This window comes from Notothenia rossii (assembly GCF_949606895.1).
Source record: "Notothenia rossii genome assembly, chromosome: 1".
In the NCBI taxonomy this organism is placed as follows: domain Eukaryota; kingdom Metazoa; phylum Chordata; class Actinopteri; order Perciformes; family Nototheniidae; genus Notothenia; species Notothenia rossii.
The window spans coordinates 96,104,792-96,127,374 of NC_136912.1; the positions used below are offsets into that span (position 1 = coordinate 96,104,792).

General features: G+C 45.8%; 3 protein-coding genes across 7 annotated transcripts in view; all 3 read right to left on the minus strand.

The window, feature by feature from the left end:
- Nucleotides 1–307: 307 nt before the first annotated feature.
- Nucleotides 308–6,976, minus strand: zar1 (zygote arrest 1). 2 transcript variants are annotated; one of them, XM_079694704.1, is made up of 4 exons: nt 6,401–6,976; nt 6,096–6,188; nt 1,729–1,803; nt 308–641 (listed from the first exon to the last, which is right to left on the minus strand). In XM_079694704.1, the coding sequence occupies exons 1-4, from the start codon at nt 6,959–6,961 to the stop codon at nt 498–500; spliced, it is 873 nt and encodes a 290-aa protein (XP_079550830.1). In that variant the 5' UTR covers nt 6,962–6,976; the 3' UTR covers nt 308–497. The 2 variants fall into 2 exon arrangements, with proteins under 2 accessions (XP_079550830.1, XP_079550831.1); XM_079694705.1 differs by lacking the exon at nt 6,096–6,188.
- Nucleotides 6,977–7,532: 556 nt separating this feature from the next.
- On the minus strand, nt 7,533–14,896 carry slc10a4 (solute carrier family 10 member 4). Its single transcript, XM_079643803.1, has 3 exons — nt 14,433–14,896; nt 13,349–13,559; nt 7,533–9,486 (listed from the first exon to the last, which is right to left on the minus strand). The coding sequence occupies exons 1-3, from the start codon at nt 14,813–14,815 to the stop codon at nt 8,962–8,964; spliced, it is 1,119 nt and encodes a 372-aa protein (XP_079499929.1). The 5' UTR covers nt 14,816–14,896; the 3' UTR covers nt 7,533–8,961.
- A 3,091-nt stretch (nt 14,897–17,987) lies between these two features.
- Nucleotides 17,988–22,583, minus strand: part of slain2 (SLAIN motif family, member 2) — a 31,369-nt gene continuing 26,773 nt past the window's right edge. For 2 of the 4 annotated variants that reach the window (XM_079656110.1, XM_079656112.1), the window contains 3 exons: nt 22,351–22,389; nt 20,077–20,278; nt 17,988–19,593 (listed from right to left, as the gene is read on the minus strand). In XM_079656110.1, coding sequence (XP_079512236.1) covers nt 19,527–19,593; nt 20,077–20,278; nt 22,351–22,389 — 308 coding nt within the window. In that variant the 3' untranslated portion in view covers nt 17,988–19,526. The remainder of the gene's footprint in view (nt 19,594–20,076; nt 20,279–22,350; nt 22,390–22,583) is intronic. The other 2 variants (XM_079656111.1, XM_079656113.1) reach the window with 1 other exon arrangement.

Below are 22,583 nucleotides of genomic sequence, written 5' to 3' on the forward strand. Positions count from 1 at the left end.
CAAGATCTGAATACTTCTACTTTGAATCAAGTTCAATATCCGAGTACTTCTGAGCGTAATGTGACCTGTAGCTTTGAAAAGTCGCTTCTACCATTTATTTCTAGCACTTTCAGAAGGCCAATAAGATGCCCAAAATGTAAAGACCTAAAGCTCCAGATTCTTGGCTGAAACAGCATTTAAAGATATTCCTGTTCAATGCTATTGAATTATATTTGCTGCTCTAATAGTATTTGTGTTTCCATTCCCAGCTGTCATTTAAATAAAATCTGCTCTCAGTGATGAAAGCGAACACACACACACAGCAGAGTGCAGGTAGCCGTTTATTACAATAGCAACTGTAACGCTTACCGTTAATATCAAACACAAAACAAGGCATTAAATAAAGTTTGAAACGTCTAATTAATGTTCTGCATCCAAAAATGCCATCGCTGCAGATACAGTGGCTGGGGAGGGCTGACAGGAAGTGGTGGGGGGGTCAGAGGGGGGTCACAGGTGAGCTACAGGATGTACTTGAAGCTGAAGGTGCTCTCGCAGGACAGACGCTTCCCTCTGCAGCGCCCGCACAGATCCTGGCGGTGCGGACGCTTCGGGTCCACGTGGCGCTGTGTCTCCGAGCAGCAGCAGCGCGCCTTGTTGCACGTCTGCAAACACCACAGAAGAAGAAGAGAAGGTTAAGAGGTCAGTGGAGGACCAGGAAACACACCAGAAGAAGTCCGTAATACTCTTTTAAATGTTGGCCATGCGGGTTGTGCAGCAGGTGTCCATTGTGAGTATGTGAGTCTGTGGCCGTTTCTCAACCTCGAGGAAACTGGCTTCCAAGCCAATATGTCAAGGATGCTACGTGATCAAGTGGCGCAGCAGGACTGTTCCAATGTCCAGCATACTTGGAATTCCACCGAGGCCGCATCCTTGGTTTGGGGGAAATTTCGAGGCTGCACATGGGTAGACTTCGCGTCCTTAAAATTCCCACAATGCTTTGCGCACGGACCAATTAAAAAAAACCTTGCGGAGAATGGCTGAATCGACGCAGCACACATTTAAATGTAAGTATGTAGTGGCGTAGAACATGTGTTGTTAAATATGTTACTTTGTTATCACCAAAAATGTGTTAAAGCAAGTTCATAATTAGATAGACATCGTGACGTATTTATTTTCGGTACAGTTTATGTTGAAACCGTTAGAGAGAGTGGCACACTTGTTAGCCTGTTCCATTCTTCTTCGTTTTCCTTGGAAGCATACTTGTTTAGTTTCTGAAGGAAGTGACTTGGAAGTATGCGACTACCAAGCCAGCATCCTCGAGATTGAGAAACGGCCTGTGTTTGGGCAAACGGTGCATGACTGATGATATGTATTACCAAAAAAAAAAAAAAAGAGAAAAAGAAGTCAGTGGCGGACCAGAAAGAGCTTTCATTAACAGAGAAGAAGAGTTCAGTGGAGGACCAGAAAACACCAGAGAAGAAGAAGAGTTTCTCAAAGATATTGAAGTGACTGTTATTTTGTATATTTTGATTGTTGTGCTTTTATTTATATGTCTTAATGTGTGCACATGTATAAATGTGTCTGTTGATTGTGTTTATATATATTATTTTATATATTTGTTTTTGTATTCAGGATTGTGGGAAACGGTGTTTCGATCTCACAAACTGAAAGATTGACAATAAAGTTGACTTTGAGTGAATTGGAGGACCAGAGAGAGCTTTAATTAACAGAGAGAAGAAGAGAGCTTACGTGACACGTGATGTCCTCGACTCGGTACGGGTTGAAGGACTTCTGGCATTTTCTGCAGAACTGTTTGAAATAAACCTAGAAATAAAAAAGCATTTTAAATTAATCAACAATTATAGAAAACAGAAGAGCTGCAGGGATCAGGGAGAGAGAGACGCAGTGTCTGTTCCTCTGATCGGTTTCATATAGAGGTCTCCTATTATACTATTTTTAGGCATATATTACAAGTCTCAGATATAAACACAAAAATAACTGTTCTGTTCCAAACCCCAAACAGATCATTGTAGCCTCAAACCCCTCTCTTCCAGCTGTTACTAAAGATCTGACTCTGGGTCAGTAGCTGCCGTGATGAAACTCCACATCATGTTCCAAACCACATCAAGGATTCTCTCTGAAACAGGATGGAGCTCAAACTCTTTCTCTCTCAGGTTTACCACAAGGTGACTTCCTTTTGATTTCCTGCTTCTTCACACACACTCTCTCCAGTACAGGTTAGCTCTGAGTGTTAGCATGCTAATGTACACAGACCATATTACTTCCAGAACACGTCTCATTGTTTCTGACAGCAACCTTTCTGATTGGCCCGTGGGGATAAAGCCGGCCCACATTTTAGTAATGTGGTCATGACGCAGCAAATCTGGATCAGCTCCGTTGTTCCCCCGTTTTTAGAAACGTGGGTACGGAGGAGAAGAGAGAGGGGTTTATTTCCTGACACTTTGAGAGTCTCCTGACACACCAGGGACACACCGGAGACACATGGACACACACCGGGGACACATGGTGACACACCGGGGACACATGGTGACGTAGAGAAGACATCACTTTGTGAGTCTCCTGACTAGGGATGGGTAACGAGAACCGGTACCAAGTCAGTACCGGTACCTGATTGGACAGTATTGGTATACTGTTAAGCCGCTGGACAAACGGTGCTGCTATCGGTATATGAATTACGCTACTTCCTTAGTTTAAACAATTCTGGTTGGTTGGGAACCCTCATCCCGTGTGACGTATCTGGTTTGAGTACCACTCTGATTGGCCACTGTGAATGCCACTCGTCATCTCTCCCAACAGCGCTCTTATTACTGAGAGACTCCCGGGGGCAGACGCAACATCTTGCTAGAAACAGCGTCTCAAGGCTTCTTAACATTTAACAAGCTATTAATGATGCATACCCACTTAACGGGAAAAACTCAGCTAACAGACGATATGAACCATTTGACCTACACGGAACAGAAGTCCAACACCAAGTCTAAATCAACACTTAGCAAAACGGCTACTTTAGCACATAACTGGCAAATGCGATCTTTTCTACGTCATTTTATGTCAAGGGCATAACAACGGTTAATCCAATGTCTCTGTGTAACTTTAAAATTATTACTGATAATCCATCATAACAATTATAAATAATAAACGCAATATAATGGTTAGCCGACCGGAGGTGCGCACGCAGCATCTCGTTGTTTACATGGATTTATGAACTGCCCCTAATTACCGCCCCCCTTCCAAAGACACACTGTCAAACACACTCATACCTGCTTGGTATGACATTGAACAAGTTACATTAAATAATAAAATAAATAACAATAAAATGACTGTTTAATCTTCACATCTTGTCATCATGTCTATAATTTTGAGCACCAAATTATTGAAAAGTATCAATAAGAGTATCGAAAAATACCGGTATCGATAAGCAGTATCGGTATCGATAAAATCCTAACGATACCCATCCCTATTCCTGACCAGTGTTGGGACAGTGAACGCGTTACTGTAACGCAACCACTTTTTTGCCGTAAATGGTAAATGGACTGTACTTGTATAGCGCTTTATCCAGTCTTTAAGACCCCTCAAAGCGCTTTACATACTACATGTCATTCACCCATTCATATAGAGCAGTGTACCTTACTCTATAGGACCTAACATTCACACACATTCACACACCGTTGGCCATCGGGAGCCACTCAGGGTTAAGTATCTTGCCCAAGGATACATCGACATGTTGACTGCATGGGCTGGGATCGAACCCACAACCTTCTGGTTGAAAGACGACCACACTCCCTCACAGCCACAGTAACTAATGGCGTTAATAGTTACCTATTCCCACTAAGTAACGCCGTTATAGTTACTGTGATTTAAATGGGTGCGTTACTGCGTTACATTATGTGATGGAACTGAACCGAATCTCCCTGCGGATATGACTTACAGGCGAATACAGTGATGTCCTCCCACAGCACCATGGAAAAGTGAAAGTAACCAGAGAGGAGTGATGATTGGTTAACGCGGGGTGACATTTCAGGGTAAGCCAATCAGAGACAGAGTTGGGCGGGTCTTGCCTTATGGGGAAAATACACGAAAACTCGCTAATGCTAACACACACACACACAGCAACGCTCACCACCAGCACACACACACAATGGCAGATGCAAGTATTAGCGAGAGCAGCAGCGCATTTGCAACTTGGAAATATAACCTCTATTTTCAATTTGGGGGGATAAAGGACGCAAAAAAGCTTACGGTAAAATGTAAACTGTGTGCAGGACAGAAAGAGTCAACTAAATAGATTGGTTGCCAGGTATGTTGTTGAGGACATGCTGCCCATCGCAACGGTCGAGTCTGTTGCCTTCAGAGAAAAAAAAAAAAAAAAAAACTTGTATTTTTATTGTTATTATTTTTAAAGTGAAGTAACGTATTACTAGTTACTTTTATAATTGAGTAACTAATAAAGTAACTAGTTACTTTTTTGAGAGCAGTAACTATAACTAGTTACTTTTTAAAAGTAACTTGCCCAACACTGCTCCTGACACACCAGGGACACATGGTGATGTAGAGAAGACATCAGGAAGTGCATTTTGCATGACAGGAGAGCTTTAAAGTGAATATCTTTGGACATTTGAACACATCACCGTGGACTCTGAGACAGTGGCATAGCCACCATAGGGGCAGGGTGGGCCCAGTCCCACCCAGTTTACTCATTGGCCCACCCTGAGAAAGCTTCGGTGTCATTTAAAAATATATATATATATATATTATTATTATTATAAAAAAATGCATTCACCCATTGAGAACATCCAAGAATTCAAAGTGAAATTCACGTGAACAAATATCGAGTTTAATTAATGTTGTATGTGTTTTATCCTCTGAAGCGATTTTCTGATAACGATGAAATAGCCCCGCCTCCCTCTCCCAAACGTCTCCCTCTCCCCACCTCTCCTGCTGCTGGGCTGTCAGAAGAAAACAAAATGTTAAGGGAAACTGCCGCACGGTTCCCTCGTCCCTTGGAAGAGGCGGGTGTTTTTCATCTGCCGGTGGACAGTCCGGAGAGATATACACAGGGTTGGGTTGTAACGGAATACATGTTAGGTAATCAGAATACAAAAATTAAGTGTATTCAGCTGGCTTTACATTTGTTAAACGAGTAATCTGATTACAGTTACTTTCGTAAACCTGAAGTGAATACATTTTGGAATACTTATTGGAATTATGGGTGGAAAAGTTTCCTCACAAAATGTAATATTCATTACCGGCAGAACTGTGTGCACACTGCACAGCGCTGCAGCATGTCTGTGAGCCAGAGAGAGAGAGATGCAGCGTGTCTGTGAGGCCCCGCCCCCGCACGCAGATGAGAGAGAGAGATCTCTTTTAAAATATATTGAAAGTTAGAAACGGAGATGGTTAGATAAAATGTGCAAGATAACGTTTATGTAGCATTTCTTTATTGTTGAAATAATGACATTTCATAACGGGATAAAATCAAAGTGAATGGCCTGCTGCTGCTGAAAGCATGGGGCAAGTGACTGGAAACAGTTTTAAAAGTTATTACTTCGTTTCAGATAATAAATAATAATTCATTCTATTTAGGGGCGCCTTTCAAAGCACCCAAGGACACCTTACAATTCATAACATATTCCAAGGAAAGGTTTTAAGACAGTACAAAGAATGCAGTCCGGGTGATGATTTTTATGTGGGGTGCAGATGAGAGGGAGCTGTCCAGAATGACACCAAGATGTTGTGTTTGAGTTCTTGATAAGCCATTAAAACAGTAAAATACGTGTCTTCTGTTCACCAAAAAATACCCATCTGTTATGGGGAAAGAAAGTATTCCAAAAGTATTCTAAAAGTAATCTGCCACCGGTACCGGCAGGGATTGTTGTTAGCTTCTGATGCGCAGAAGAAAAACCTGGCCCACCCTATTTTTTACAGGCCCACCCTAAAGTACATTTCTGCCTATGCGCTACTGCTCTGAGATGGTCTTTTTACAAAACAAACCAGGATTTTAGGAAATAATCAACAGATACATTTAAATCTATCTCCCCAGGCTTCAGATGTAATCAGTTTGACTGCATTTTACATACAAATTGTTCTGTTTTCCTCACCTTGCTGGTTCCCTGAACGCACCACACATAGGCGCTCTCCCACCGCAGGTTACACTCTCTGCAGTGGTAGTACCCGTACTTCTGCTCCAGGAACTGCGACACACACACACGCACACGCACACACACACAGTTATTAACCCAAAGCAGATTCCTGTGCCAGAGGATTCTCATGCCGTGTTCAGGTACAGGTGTTTTATTGAAACCAGATTTAAGACGATAACTTGGTTTTGTTTTTAATAAGTTTAGGTACTTGTGGGTCATCCTTCGCTACTTTTGAGTCTTTCCCCACACCTGACGACACTCACCTGGAACTTCACGCGCGCCTTGCCCTTCGCCTCCTGCTGCTCCTCGTGCTCCTCCTTCCCTCCCTCTGGATCTTTGGTTCTGGTTTTCTTTCGAGGTTCTCCGGTTCTCTCCTCCGGTTCCCCCCCCTCCTCCTCCAGGAAGCACGTGACGCTCCTGAAGGCCACGGGGGAGTAAACAGCGAGAGTGCGCGGGTACCTCACCCCGGCGACCCCGGCGTCCCCCGTGCGTGCCAGGGTGCGCGTGCCGATCCCACACTGTACCGCGGCGTCCCGGCGCGGGTTTACCTGTACGGCCGCGTCCCGCGTGTTGAACCTCCGGAGGCGCGGGGCCAGAGAGGGGTTGATCTGCGCGAGGAGGGCCCGCAGCTGCGCGCGTTGCTGGTTGTTGAAGGCGTCCGCGGCGTCTCCATAGTGCGCGAGAAAGCTCTTGTACTTTCGGTACCTGGGGGGGTGCAGGTAGGTGTCCGCGTGCAGGTAGGTGTCCGCGTGCTCCTCGTAGTAAGCCATGCTGTCAGGCCGCAGGGAGCACACGGGGGGTGTATGTAGAGGCGCGCCCTCCATCAGCGCTAATGAGCAGCAGGTGAGCAGCAGCACGTGACCAGGTGACTATTTATATTACACATTAAACTTCAGTTAAAACGTTTTAGAGATTATAATTATGATAATATAATAATAAACCTGGAGACTGACTAAGTGTGTTAAAGCAGGTGAGCAGACACGTGACCAGGTAACACTCACCTTTATTATCACAGGTACAGCTTTATCATTATTATTATTATCATATATACACTTATTATACATCTGTTCAGATTCATGGAGCTTAGACACACACACACACACACACACACACACACACACACACACACACACACACACACACACACACACACACACAATGGAGTCAGAGGAAACAATCTGTAATGAACAGGAAAATAAAATAACAAAATATAAACAGCATTTATTTGTTAATATATTTCTATATTTTATAAATATATATTTATTTATTTATTGCATACAATTTAATTCATTTTGTTTATATATTTAAATCGTTTTAATATAATTGTATTAAATCATTTCTGCCCCTTTTATATTTAATTATTATTTTGCATAATAATACAAAATAAATGACAGCAAATATTTAAATAAATATTAACATATCTTTCTTTATATTTTGCAAAACAAAATACCATAGATTTCATCTTTGTTTACTTTTGTTTTTGTTTTATTTGTCTTTATATTTCCTACAGATTTTCTTTTATGGCACTCCTACAACTCCAACACACACACACACACACACACACACACATACACACACACACACACACACACACACACACACACACACACACACACACACACACACACACACACACACACACACACACACAGATTTAAAGCACTAATGCTGTTTGCTTTGATGTCACGTTCACAGACTGGAGGTGAGAGGATGGAAGGCAGCGAGCATCTTTAGACAGAGCTGCAACTACAGTAAATAATAATAAACTATGAAATAAAGTTCTGCAGAAATGTCTCTAAAGTTTCTCTGTTTCTTATTAAAGTGAATATCTTTGGACTCTGGACACCGTGGACTCTTGAGACTCTGAGACGCATCTTAAACAACCTGCAGATGAAGGAGTGATGGTCTCCAGCTGCAGCTCCATCCTCAGACACTAAGTGAATAAAGTGTCCTGGTGGTCTACTTCCAGCTTTGTGAACCGGGACATGTTGAGACCCCAGAGTTTTATCATAGAAATGTGTAGTAAGGGTCTGCATCACATAGAAGCTGCCGGATGCTAACCTGCTGGGACATTTACACAATTAGCATAAGTGACGTTAACTACCGTATGCAGACATTAGTGTCAAAAAGGTTTTGGAAGATTTGGTCCATGTTGGAGCGGCTTTGGAGGTTATTGGAGATGCTGAGTCCATTTCTGACGGTTTTAGGATCAGAAAAGGCATTCCTTAGTCCCCTCGACACAGAATTAGTCAAAGTCAGTCCACAGAGAGTGAAAATATGTTCACCTTCTGGTTAAAACTGACATTTTTGATCCTGAAAATGTCAGAGCTGAACTCAGCGTCCTCAATAACCTCCAGCACGGTCCACATCTGTCAAGTAATTGTCTAGCTATTGTCTGCATATGCTAATTGATGCTAATTATGCAGGTTAGATTCCGGCAGTTTCTATGTTCTGGAGACTCTACATTTCTAACATAAAACTGGCCATATCCGTCTGTGGGCTGATTTTGATGCATTTTGGGTCGATTCTAAAGTTTTAGGGGATTCTAAAACTACAATTCTCTTTCCTACAAATGTCAGAGCTGAACTCAGCGTCCTCCATAACCTCCAGCACCACTCCATCACTGTCCCAATCTGCCGACAGCAGCTAGAAAATGGCCGATGAGTCTCAGTTTGCTGTTTTGATGCATTTTGGGTCGATTGTAAAGTTTTAGCAGAAACAAAACTTCTATTTCTTATCCTACAAATGTCCTCATTCATAACACTTTGGGGTCTCATCATTTCCAGGGTCACAATCAGACTCTCTGATCTGCAGACAGACTCCATCACACGGGGGTGGGGTGGGGCGGGCAGGGGTCCAGAGTGATGGTGTTGGGGTCACTGGAGGTCACGGCTCCGTACGAAGACTCAAACTCCTCGTCGTCATCTTCAAACCTCTGATAGCTGATATCCTGCCCCCCCCCTGCTGGCTCGTCTTTGTGCAACACCTTCCTCCGGTACACCCTGTACGCCAGGATGAAGACCCCCGCCTCGGCCGCCTGGAACAGAGCGTAGAGGAGCGGGAACATGTACATCCCTCCCATCAGCTGCGGGGGGAAGGCCAGTTTCAAGATGGCGGTGCACAGCTGCACGTTCTGGCATCCCGTCTCCAGGGAAACGGAGCGGCGGCTGGCGGGCGGCAGGTCGAAGAGGACGGCCAGACCGTAACCTGCAGCGTACCCACAGAGAGGCATGAGGAGAGCCACCACGTACACCGAGGGGGGGAGGGAGGACAGCAGGCCAGGACCCAGCAGGGCCCCCGTCAGCAGGAGGAGCAGCAGGAGGGTCACCAGGAGGGACCAGAGGGAGACCTGGGGGGAGAGAGAGAGAGAGAGAGGAGGGGGGGGTTAATATACAGCAGGAGGGACCAGAGGGAGACCTGGGGGGAGAGAGAGGAGGAGGGGGGGTTAATACAGCAGGAGGGACCAGAGGGAGACCTGGGGGGAGAGAGAGGAGGGGGGGGTAATACAGCAGGAGGGACCAGAGGGAGACCTGGAGGGAGAGAGAGAGAGAGAGAGGAGGGGGGGTTAATACAGCAGGAGAAACCAGAGGGAGACCTGGGGGGAGAGAGAGAGAGGAGGGGGGGTTAATACAGCAGGAGGGACCAGAGGGAGACCTGGAGGGAGAGAGAGAGAGAGAGAGAGGAGGGGGGGTTAATACAGCAGGAGAAACCAGAGGGAGACCTGGAGGGAGAGAGAGAGAGAGAGAGAGGAGGGGGGGTTAATACAGCAGGAGGGACCAGAGGGAGACCTGGGGGGAGAGAGAGAGAGGAGGGGGGGTTAATATACAGCAGGAGGGACCAGAGGGAGACCTGGGGGGAGAGAGAGAGAGGAGGGGGGGGGTTAATACAGCAGGAGGGACCAGAGGGAGACCTGGGGGGAGAGAGAGAGAGGAGGGGGGGTTAATATACAGCAGGAGGGACCAGAGGGAGACCTGGGGGGAGAGAGAGAGAGGAGGGGGGGGGTTAATACAGCAGGAGGGACCAGAGGGAGACCTGGGGGGAGAGAGAGAGAGGAGGGGGGGTTAATACAGCAGGAGGGACCAGAGGGAGACCTGGGGGGAGAGAGAGAGGAGGGGGGGGGTTAATACAGGAGGAGGGACCAGAGGGAGACCTGGGGGGAGAGAGAGAGAGGAGGGGGGGTTAATACAGCAGGAGGGACCAGAGGGAGACCTGGGGGGAGAGAGAGAGAGGAGGGGGGGTTAATATACAGCAGGAGGGACCAGAGGGAGACCTGGGGGGAGAGAGAGAGAGGAGGGGGGGTTAATACAGCAGGAGGGACCAGAGGGAGACCTGGGGGGAGAGAGAGAGAGGAGGGGGGGTTAATATACAGCAGGAGGGACCAGAGGGAGACCTGGGGGGAGAGAGAGAGAGGAGGGGGGGTTAATACAGCAGGAGGGACCAGAGGGAGACCTGGGGGGAGAGAGAGAGAGGAGGGGGGGTTAATATACAGCAGGAGGGACCAGAGGGAGACCTGGGGGGAGAGAGAGAGAGGAGGGGGGGTTAATACAGGAGGAGGGACCAGAGGGAGACCTGGGGGGAGAGAGAGAGAGGAGGGGGGGTTAATATACAGCAGGAGGGACCAGAGGGAGACCTGGGAACGTAATAATAATGAATTGGATTTTTATAGTGCTTTTCTCACCATGCAGATATATACATGGGGGGGGGGGGGAGACCTGCAGATATATACATGGGGGGGGGGGGGAGACCTGCAGATATATACATGGGGGGGGGGGGAGACCTGCAGATATATACATGGGGGGGGGGGAGACCTGCAGATATATACAATGGGGGGGGGGGAGACCTGCAGATATATACATGGGGGGGGGGAGACCTGCAGATATATACATGGGGGGGGGGGGGAGACCTGCAGATATATACATGGGGGGGGGAGACCTGCAGATATATACATGGGGGGGGGGGGAGACCTGCAGATATATACATGGGGGGGAGACCTGCAGATATATACATGGGGGGGGGAGACCTGCAGATATATACATGGGGGGGGGGGAGACCTGCAGATATATACATGGGGGGGAGACCTGCAGATATATACATGGGGGGGGGGGGGAGACCTGCAGATATATACATGGGGGGGGAGACCTGCAGATATATACATGGGGGTGGGAGACCTACAGATATGTCTGACGTCAAAATCCAATGATCCCAAATCACACGGAGTAATCCCATTGGACCAGGGAGATGCTGCCTTCAGGGACCAACACCGAAACTGGACATCCCTGCACCGCTCTGATCTTCACATTTCAACTATTAAAGCCTTAGACTCTTATCTCTGTCTCCAGCCCCTTCCCCAGAGAGCTGCGGACCCCTCCTCCATCATACAGTCTAACTACGTCCAACGTATTATTCAAGGGTTTTGTGAAACCGTTCCAAGGTCAAAAGGTCAAAAGGTCAAAAGGTCAAAGCACGGCTGCCTCCAAGAAATATCTGATCAATTTTTCTAATAAATCACTTTTTTAGAGTTTATTCTGACGTCTTAGGAAGGCACACTTTTCTTAATTGATTAATATTATAATTATTATTACTTCACTTGTATTCTTAATATTCAAAGAAAGCTGCTCCACTTATCACTGAGTCTCTGTGAGACAGGAACCCCCTCAAATGACCCTGACGTAACCACATCATGTTTAGTAAATATATTTTTGACTTCCCGATCAAACCACAGACGGACAGGAGCAGAGACTCTACAGGTGAACCTGACACATATCTCACTTCCAGATATCACCATGACACTTTCCCCTTCACCACATTAACAATGCTTTTCTGACAAATCACAAAAATATGCAAATGAGGCGATATGTGACGCTAACCGTCTGAGAGTTTCTCCGCAGACAGAGAAACTGAAAGAAACATTTACACATCAATTAAGATGTTTACTTTCCTCTAGTCTGAAAGAAGACGTGAAAGAAGATGAATATCCTATAGGGTCTCACCTGTAGGGTCTCACCTGTAGGGTCTCACCTATAGGGTCTCACCTGTAGGGTCACACCTATAGGGTCTCACCTGTAGGGTCTCACCTATAGGGTCTCACCTGTAGGGTCTCACTTATAGGGTCTCACCTATAGGGTCTCACCTGAAGGGTCACACCTGAAGGGTCTCACCTGAAGGGTCTCACCTGAAGGGTCTCACCTGTAGGGTCACACCTGAAGGGTCTCACCTGAAGGGTCTCACCTGTAGGGTCTCACCTGTAGGGTCTCACCTGTAGGGTCACACCTGAAGGGTCTCACCTATAGGGTCTCACCTGTAGGGTCTCACCTGAAGGGTCTCACCTGAAGGGTCTCACCTATAGGGTCTCACCTATAGGGTCTCACCTGAAGGGTCTCACCTGTAGGGTCTCACCTATAGGGTCTCACCTGAAGGGTCTCACCTGTAGGGTCACACCTGAAGGGTCTCACCTGAAGGGTCTCACCTGTAGGGTCTCACCTATAGGGTCACACCTGTAGGGTCTCACCTGTAGGGTCTCACCTATAGGGTCTCACCTGTAGGGTCTCACCTGTAGGGTCTCACCTATAGGGTCACACCTGTAGGGTCTCACCTGAAGGGTCTCACCTGTAGGGTCACACCTGAAGGGTCTCACCTGAAGGGTCTCACCTGTAGGGTCTCACCTGTAGGGTCTCACCTGTAGGGTCTCACCTGAATTGATGACCTCACTGTATTCCTAATGTTTTGAATAGTGCTGATATATATAGTGTTTGAATTCTTGATAGAAAGGTTCAGGAGTCAGCCCATTTCTTTTTATAGATATGGCATTCTGTGTGACCTGTGACCTGTGACCTGTGACCCCACCTCTCCTCGTCATATCACCCTGTCATGCACGTATCACTAATAGAAGCCTTGAATCTTGAATCTTGATTTGATGAACCTTTACAGTGATGGCCTGTATTCCTCCATCTGAAATGAAATAGGATCTCATCTGATGTTTTATTGAAAGTGACTTCTGAAACAGGGTGGAGCTGCTGCTGACGTCACTGCCTGTCACTGATGGGAGTGTCCCTTATGTCTCTTATGTGAGAGGGAGGGGCTCTGACGTCACTAACCCCCCCTCCTCCGTGACCGGCACAGAAATTACGCAGTGCGCTTTTACGCACAGAAAACTGACAGGAAAGTCAAAATGACACGAAATGTAATTTGTAAGTAACTTCGAACACATTTACCTTCAACACGATGTCTGCCACGCGGGAGTTACGGTACCGCAGCAGCACCCCCAGCCCGATGGGGATCAGGGTGCTGCACAGGGTCAGGATGATGGCTCCAAAGGGCATCAGGTTCACCACCGGGGTGTTGATCCAGGCCCGGCTGTAGACCCAGAGGCACAGCGGCATCAGAACCAGAGCCAGCAGCGTGGAGGAGATGGTCATGATGATGCTGAGAGACACGGGGAGCAGGGGTTAACACAAGAGACAGGGATTCAAGATGCAAAGGCCTTACCATCACGTGCACAGCAGCTAAGTCCCAGGCTCCTCCAACAATGTTATATATATACTGTTTATAAATAAGACACCAAAACAATCCAACACATTGAAACAAGTGCAAGAAGAAACCGAGTAGAATAAAATAGCGCAGCAAGACTAATGTGAAGGAGAAGTGAAATACATGTCAAAGAAAATACATAAAATAAGCTAAATGTTGTGACCAAGTATATAAATATATATGAGTCAGACTTAATATTGAGAAGAGATACAACATATTACAATTAAAGATTAACATTAACAGCGAATTTATACAAACTGAAAATACATCTGTATCTAAATAATACTATACAGGAAATACTGAATACATTTGAATTCTCTGTTTATTCAATTCCATTAAAATAATTATTTCAGAGGCTTCAAGGAGATGTGCACTTTAACAGCTCTCTCGCACTGCATGTATCGATGCTGCTATATTGTATTACCATGTCCTAATACTTGGGTATTCTGCTCTTACTCTTGCATGTTATGTATTTGTACTGCTGTGTTTGTAAATGTCATTTTCTTCACGTGAGGGATTGCGGATGGAAAGTAGCTCAAAGCTAAACCCGGCATTATTACACCTGGCACATTTCATGTTTTAAGTGTTCATTAATGTGCATTGTCCCTGCCAAATAAACCATTAAAATAAATTAAAAATAAACATAAGAGCCGTGCGTAAAGCTCTCCAAGTGCCCGGGATGTCCGTGCGTCATTTGCCGGTTTACGCACACATTTACAGGTTCTCTTATAAACTCTTAAAAAGTTGTGTTTCTTGATGACTTCCTACCTGAGGTTCATGTCCCCGTGCATGAGCAGCGACAGGATGTTGGACAGGTTCCCGCCCGGGCAGCAGCCGCAGATCAGCACCGCCATGGCCGCGACGTCATCCAGAGAGAAGGCGAGCGCGAGCAGGAAGGCCACGAGCGGCATGATGACGAACTGGCAGATGATGGCAAGCAGGACCCCCACGGGCCTCCGCACCTGCTCCCCCAGCGCGCTCACATCCACCGTGCAGCCCAGACCCAGCATGGTGAAGCACAGCACGAGACCCACGAACACGTTGATGCCGTGGCTCAGCGGGGAGTCCCAGAAGGCGGGAATCTCCAAGTCCTGGGGTCGCGAGGCCATGAAGTCCGCCTCTGAAGCGCTGCTGCTGCCTTCAGGGACCATGATGGCACCGCGGGGAGCCTCTGGAGACCCAGCCGCGCGCCACAAAGTGTCCGAGAGGAAGTGAGCGAGGCCCGACAGCAGGCTGGAGCTCTCCATCTCCATCCGTCCGCGCGTAAAGAGAGTCCGCTTTAGTGGCACAGCGTGCGGGGAGATGGAGCCATGGCACGAGCTCCCTGAGGATTGGCTCCCTAACGCACGGCCGGAGGAGAGTCTTAAAGCTTCAGAGGGAGGGGAGGGGCAATACATGAGGAGATAACCAAGTGTCTTTACTCAATTTAGAGGTACTTGTACTTAACTTGAGTATTTTTAAGCTACTGTGTACTTCTACTCCTCTACAGTTCAGAGGTACATGGTGTACTTCTACTCCCCTACATGTATTTAATCCCTTTAGTTACTTCTCAGATGTGGATGAATGATGGTAAATCTAATCAAGTGTTAAATCAGACTTTAGTTCCACCTGGAGTAAATCCACCAGCTACCCTGCAGTATACAAAGTCATTCAAACTAGCTGCACCTTTACCAGCTTTGAGAACACTTTCATGATCAATCATTATAAAACATATCATATCTATTATTCTGAAATGGACCAATCTGCACAACGACTACTTTTACTGTCTTTCACTATATTTTGATGAGAATACTTTTCTACTTTCACTTGAGGAACATTTTGAATGCAGGACTTTTACTATAACAGAGTATTCCTACACTCTGGTAGAGACACGCGCACGCGCGCGCACGCACGCACACGCACACACACACACACACACACACACACGCGTCCAGATGTAATAAAGCTCTGACGTCAGACTGTCTCCTCCTCTTCCCGGAGACCCTGTTAACCCCCCCCCCCTGCTGTGTGTGCAGTGAATACATAATGTCCCCACCACACACGCGCGTCTCTTTATTTAACATTGATGTACTTCCTGTCTTTGCCTGCCTGCCTGTGTGTGTGTGTGTGTGTGTGTGTGTGTGTGTGTATGTGTGTGTGTGTGTGTGTGTGTGTGTGTGTGTGTGTGTATGTATGCGTGTGTGTGTGTGTGTGTGTGTGTGTGTGTGTGTATGTATGCGTGTGTGTGTGTGTGTGTGTGTGTGTGTGTGTGTGTGTGTGTGTGTATGTATGCGTGTGTGTGTGTGTGTGTGTGTGTGTGTGTGTGTGTGTGTGTATGTATGCGTGTGTGTGTGTGTGTGTGTGTGTGTGTGTGTGTGTGTGTGTGTATGTATGCGTGTGTGTGTGTGTGTGTGTGTGTGTGTGTGTGTGTGTGTGTGTGTGTGTGTGTGTGTGTGTGTGTGTTTGTGTCACTTTTAGTAATGTTTTATAAAATGCTATAATACGGCTTTTTAACTTAAATCTTTGACTTTTCACGATTTACTTCACGATGACTCTTTGTATTACATATGACATCATTATTTGTTTTGACTCTATATTATATACTATACTTCATTACCTTTGTATGACACTATACTATTACTACTTTGTATATATTATACTGTTACCTTTTATATTTGATTATAAGATACTTAATGACATAATATACACGTACTTTTTATAACTCATATTTTTACGAGCTCCCATAACGTGACTTTTTCTGATTTATTTAATTTACATTTTGTACGACTTCCTATAATGACCCTTCTGTTGGTTCTTCAGAGGCCAACTTCCTGCCTCTCTCCCCAGGAACCAAGCACCGAACCTGGGGAGACTTCTCCATCGCTGCCCACCCCCCCCTCCTCTGGAACTCACTCCCACAACCAATTTTTCACATAATTACGAGGCATGCCGGTGTGTGTGATGCCCTGATTTATATCAAATTGGCAGGAGAAAAATAACAATTCCTGGTGAAAAAACTCCCGTGAACCCAGCGCAAAATAATTCATAACTCATGAACAGAAGAAGTTAGAAGCTTCCAATCCCTTCCGGCATAATCCCAACAAATGTGTGCAATTTTCTGTGTTGATGTTTCTATCAATATTGTGCTTAACAGTTCTGTTTAATAAAATAAGCTAAACATTCAAGCTGTAATGTTGTGAATCGAGTGGCCTGTGTTCATCGTCCATAACATACGCCTGCCCATACCATAACCCCACCACCACCATGAGCCACTCGATTCACAACATTACCCTAACGCTAACCCTAACCCTAACACCAGATACTGACTGGTTTTCAGACCCCCCCAGACCCCCCCAATAAAGCAAAACTGCACGTTTCAGAGTGGCCTTTTATTGTGTCCAGCCTAAGACACACCTGTGCAATAATCATGCTGTCTAATCAGCATCTTGATATGCCACACCTGTGAGGTGGGATGGATTATCTCGGCAAAGGAGAAGTGCTCACTATGACAGATTTTTTCAGATTTGTGAACAATATTTGAGAGAAACTGTTATTTTGTGAATGTAGAAAATGTTTTAGATCTTTGAGTTCATCTCATGAAAAATGGGAGCAAAAACAAAAGTGTTGCGTTTATATTTTTGTTCAGTGTAAGTCTCTAATGAGTGACATATAAGATTAGCTGATGTGGTGCTGATGTGTAACACTTGAGTACACTGTAAAAGATGACAATTTAAAAGGAAAAACACAAACATATCCTGTAACGGAAATGTCCTATTGTGGCTCTCAAAGGGTTAATGACACTTTATGTGTTTTACTCTCAGCTTGGACCGTTAGCATCCTTAGCGTGCAGAGGTCATTTCATATCACCTGTTTGCTTGTTAAACAGTTTTTATAATGTATTTATACGACTAGATGAACTACAGGTGTGCCACATGTCTCCCCCTACTCCCCCTAACTGACGGCAACACAAGTCCGACATTATACAATTAAAATAAAGAAGTAAAAACAATAAGCGTGGCTTGATGTTGAGTAAGAAAAGGTTTGATCTGAGGAGAGCATTTCTCCGTCATCCCAACTCGTCCATTACCGGCGTTCAGGGAGCTCTATGCAAGTCCACGGGACGTCCTGAGAGTCGACGCTAAAGGGCCCCCCTGCTTTGATAGTGACACCAAGGGACCCTGACATAACGTCACTATAGGACGAGTTGGGAGTGAGAATGTGTTGGTCCTCCTGAGGGCTTCAGACGATGAACAGCAGAATTGAAATCCTTCAAACCGAATCTGTTCTCATATTTTTCTCAGAAACCCAAACCACGTTTTATTCTTCAGAGAGAGGACACACGGGAACGTTTCAGCTTTTATTTGAAATGTGATTTACACGGAGGAAACTGAATGTCATGTTTGTGGATATAAAAAAAAGTCAGATAACAAAAACGTCCACACAAAAGGTGGGCTCTCCATCCCCCCCCACAGGCACCTCTCTTTAATAAATAATCTCATTTACAGGATGAGGATTCAGATATAAATATGAAGGCGCGTTTTAAACATTTCTTTAAAGCAATTATACATGTTTTGAGGCAATAAGAAAAAAGTAAAAGGCAGATCAATCAAGCAGAAATGATATTGGCAAACCCAGAGAAAAAAGATGGCACAAAATGAAAGAAGATTTGAAATTATAGGCACTATTTGATCTCAGCCAGCACACAGCTTCCCTAACACCGGGTCCTTCTGCAGCACCGGGTAAGCACCGGGTAAGCACCAGGTAAGCACCGGGTACACACCGGGTAAGCACCGGGTAAACACCGGGTAAGCACCGGGTAAATATCAGATATTCAAAGTATTCAACCTGAAGATGATTTCATTGGACGAGACAGGATCTGATGAGGAATCAACGTCTGTAATTGGCTGAAGTTTCTTTGTTCTGCAATTTAAAATGGACCAATCAGCACTTTAATTAAGAGCTGCATCAATTAGCGACACCTCCAGGTATTTAAAAAGTCCTTTTTCATGCAGATCTGGAGAATATCAGTGCATCTGAACTCTTTAGGAACTGGGATGCACGTCTCTTCAGTATTTTCTGACATTTTAAAACCACTAATGGATAACAAGCTGCAGATTAAATATATTTTTGTTTATTTGCAGCTCGACTTGAATATATTTTGGCTAAACGGAGGCGTTTTGTTTTTTTAGAAATGAGACTTTGGAGAGTTAGCCGTTTGAGGTTCTAAAAGATCTTTCTTTTTTTTTAAAAACATTTGAACTCTTTAAAAAGAAATACTGATATGGATCGTTGGACATACACTTCTTAAATAATTTGAATAAATAATTTGCAAAACATTCTGGCTGATTATTTTTTTCTTGAACCACACACACACACACACACACACACACACACACACACACACACACACACACACACACACACACACACACACACACACACACACACACACACACACACACACACACACACACACACACACACACACACACACACACACACACACACACACACACACACACACACACACACACACACACACACACACACACACACACTGCGGTGCATTCAATGCTGCAGGACATTATGGGACGTTTCAGCGTCGTCAGGAGATATTTCCACCTGAGAGGGACGGGGTGATGTTGGGATGATTGCAAGTGATGTGATGCCCCCCCCAAACACACACGCACGCGCACACACACACACGCACACGCACACACACACACACACCCCCCTGCTCTCTTTGGCATGTCCTTGGCTGCCGCCCCCCCCCCCCCTCTCTTTTATATCTGAGTCTTTCTGCAGGAGTTCCTCGGAGATAAAGTGCCGTTGTTGTTCCTCCTGATGAAGATGAAGGGTTAGAGCGCCTCCTGGTGGCCACTCTCAGTAGCAACCCTCCCTCCAGTTCTCCCCCTGACCCCCGCCATAAGACCTGGGGGGAGGGAGTGACCTGAGGAAGAGATATATATGTCAATACACACACATTGTGGAATCAAATGGCTGTGTAGTTCAAATTCAAGAGGAAAAAAGTCTCCACATATTTTAATAATTTATTAGCTGTGAGTTTATTTTCAAGAAGGATAAATTGAACGAAAATGTGATTATTAAATTAATATTTAAAGTTACTCAGTTCTGATGATCAATCTGACCTTAATACGCAAAGTCAAGGTTTGGGGAAAAAATATATTGAATCCCACCCCTTCTACCAAAAACTAAATTATTAACATTTGTTTATGCCTTCAAAACGTGTGTGTGTGTGTGTGTGTGTGTATATATATGTATGTGTGTGTGTGTGTGTGTGTGTGTGTGTGTGTGTGTATATATATATATAGTGTGTGTGTGTGTGTGTGTGTGTGTGTGTGTGTGTGTGTGTGTGTGTGTATATATGTGTGTGTGTGTGTGTGTGTGTGTGTGTGTGTGTGTGTGAACCTACCTGCGTACAGGCTGTGCCAGCTTGCTGCGGGGCAGAGGGAGGCCCCCACTCCCCCCAGTAGAGGGGCGGGGCAGGCCGCTGCGGGGGGGCGGCAGGGAGCGGGGGGGCGAGGAGGCTCCTGGGGTGGAGGGGGCCTTCAGGGGCTGCCGGAGGGCCAGGGGGGAGGGGGTGACGGGGGGGCGGAGCTTACTGGGGGAGGGGACTGCAGACAGAAAGACAGGAAACAAAGTTAAATGGTTTAAATTGTTTAAATATGAAGATCAGAGTGGTGCAGGGATAATGTCCTGTTTCTGTGTTGGACCCTGAAGGCAGCATCTCCCTGGTCCAATGGGATTTCTCCATGTGATTTTGGGTAGAAAATAATCTCTGTGTCTGATATCACCAGGATGATCTCTACATGTTAACACCACTTTATGATTTCTGAAGTAAAAAGCTAATGTTGGGCTATAAAGGAACTACAGCACGGTCACATGACTTCACATCACCACCGCTAAGCTAAAGGAGGCTAATGTTGGGCTATAAAGGAACTACAGCACGGTCACATGACTTCACGTCACCACCGCTAAGCTAAAGGAGGCTAATGTTGGGCTATAAAGGAACTACAGCACGGTCACATGACTTCACGTCACCACCTCTAAGCTAAAGGAGGCTAATGTTGGGCTATAAAGGAACTACAGCACGGTCACATGACTTCACGTCACCACCGCTAAGCTAAAGGACGCTAATGTTGGGCTATAAAGGAACTACAGCACGGTCACATGACTTCACCACTGCTAAGCTAAAGGAGGCTAATGTTGGGCTATAAAGGAACTACAGCAAGGTCACATGACTTCACGTCACCACCGCTAAGCTAAAGGACGCTAATGTTGGGCTATAAAGGAACTACAGCACGGTCACATGACTTCACCACTGCTAAGCTAAAGGAGGCTAATGTTGGGCTATAAAGGAACTACAGCAAGGTCACATGACTTCACGTCACCACCTCTAAGCTAAAGGAGGCTAATGTTGGGCTATAAAGGAACTACAGCACGGTCACATGACTTCACGTCACCACCGCTAAACTAAAGGAGGCTAATGTTGGGCTATAAAGGAACTACAGCAAGGTCACATGACTTCACGTCACCACCGCTAAGCTAAAGGACGCTAATGTTGGGCTATAAAGGAACTACAGCACGGTCACATGACTTCACCACTGCTAAGCTAAAGGAGGCTAATGTTGGGCTATAAAGGAACTACAGCAAGGTCACATGACTTCACGTCACCACCTCTAAGCTAAAGGAGGCTAATGTTGGGCTATAAAGGAACTACAGCACGGTCACATGACTTCACGTCACCACCGCTAAGCTAAAGGCGGCTAATGTTGGGCTATAAAGGAACTACAGCACGGTCACATGACTTCAAGTCACCACCGCTAAGCTAAAGGCGGCTAATGTTGGGCTATAAAGGAACTACAGCACGGTCACATGACTTCACGTCACCACCGCTAAGCTAAAGGAGGCTAATGTTGGGCTATAAAGGAACTACAGCACGGTCACATGACTTCACGTCACCACCTCTAAGCTAAAGGAGGCTAATGTTGGGCTATAAAGGAACTACAGCACGGTCACATGACTTCACGTCACCACCGCTAAGCTAAAGGACGCTAATGTTGGGCTATAAAGGAACTACAGCACGGTCACATGACTTCACGTCACCACCTCTAAGCTAAAGGAGGCTAATGTTGGGCTATAAAGGAACTACAGCAAGGTCACATGACTTCACGTCACCACCGCTAAGCTAAAGGAGGCTAATGTTGGGCTATAAAGGAACTACAGCAAGGTCACATGACTTCACGTCACCACCGCTAAGCTAAAGGAGGCTAATGTTGGGCGTGATGAAGTTTAGTCATGTCATTTAGACACTTGTTAGCATCCTCCGTTTTTAAATCCACCAGTGGGGTATTTACTATTTAATATATACCAAAAACACATCCAGAAAACCATTGACCTCCAGACCAGGGGACAGGAAGTGATGAAATGCTGACTCATATCAGGGTTGAGGACTCATTCCTGCACCACTCTTTATTTAAATGATAACACATGGAACACATGGAGGTCAGCAGCACTTCCATCACTAATGAAGTCAAACCTGTGAGATCAAAACTACAAAATAAACGTTATAAAACAGGATAATTAACGGGGCGTATTTGATGCGGGCAGATGAGGGGACGTCATCATGAAGCACGACATGAACACATCACAATATAAATATATAAAGAGTGTCAGTGATACTCACTGAAGTCTGCTTCTTCTCCAAAGCAACAGGAGAGCGGGACTGAACAGAGAGACAGACACAAGCTTAATGCACAGCGGGGGCGGGACTTCCTGTCTACACTTCTGATGTGTACAGTGGCATTATGGGGTGTCCAAACTACGGCCCGGGGGCCAAATGCGGCCCGCGGACCATTTTGAATCGGCCCTCAGCAAATTCACAAAATATAATGCAGTATGGCCCTCGAATGAAACTTG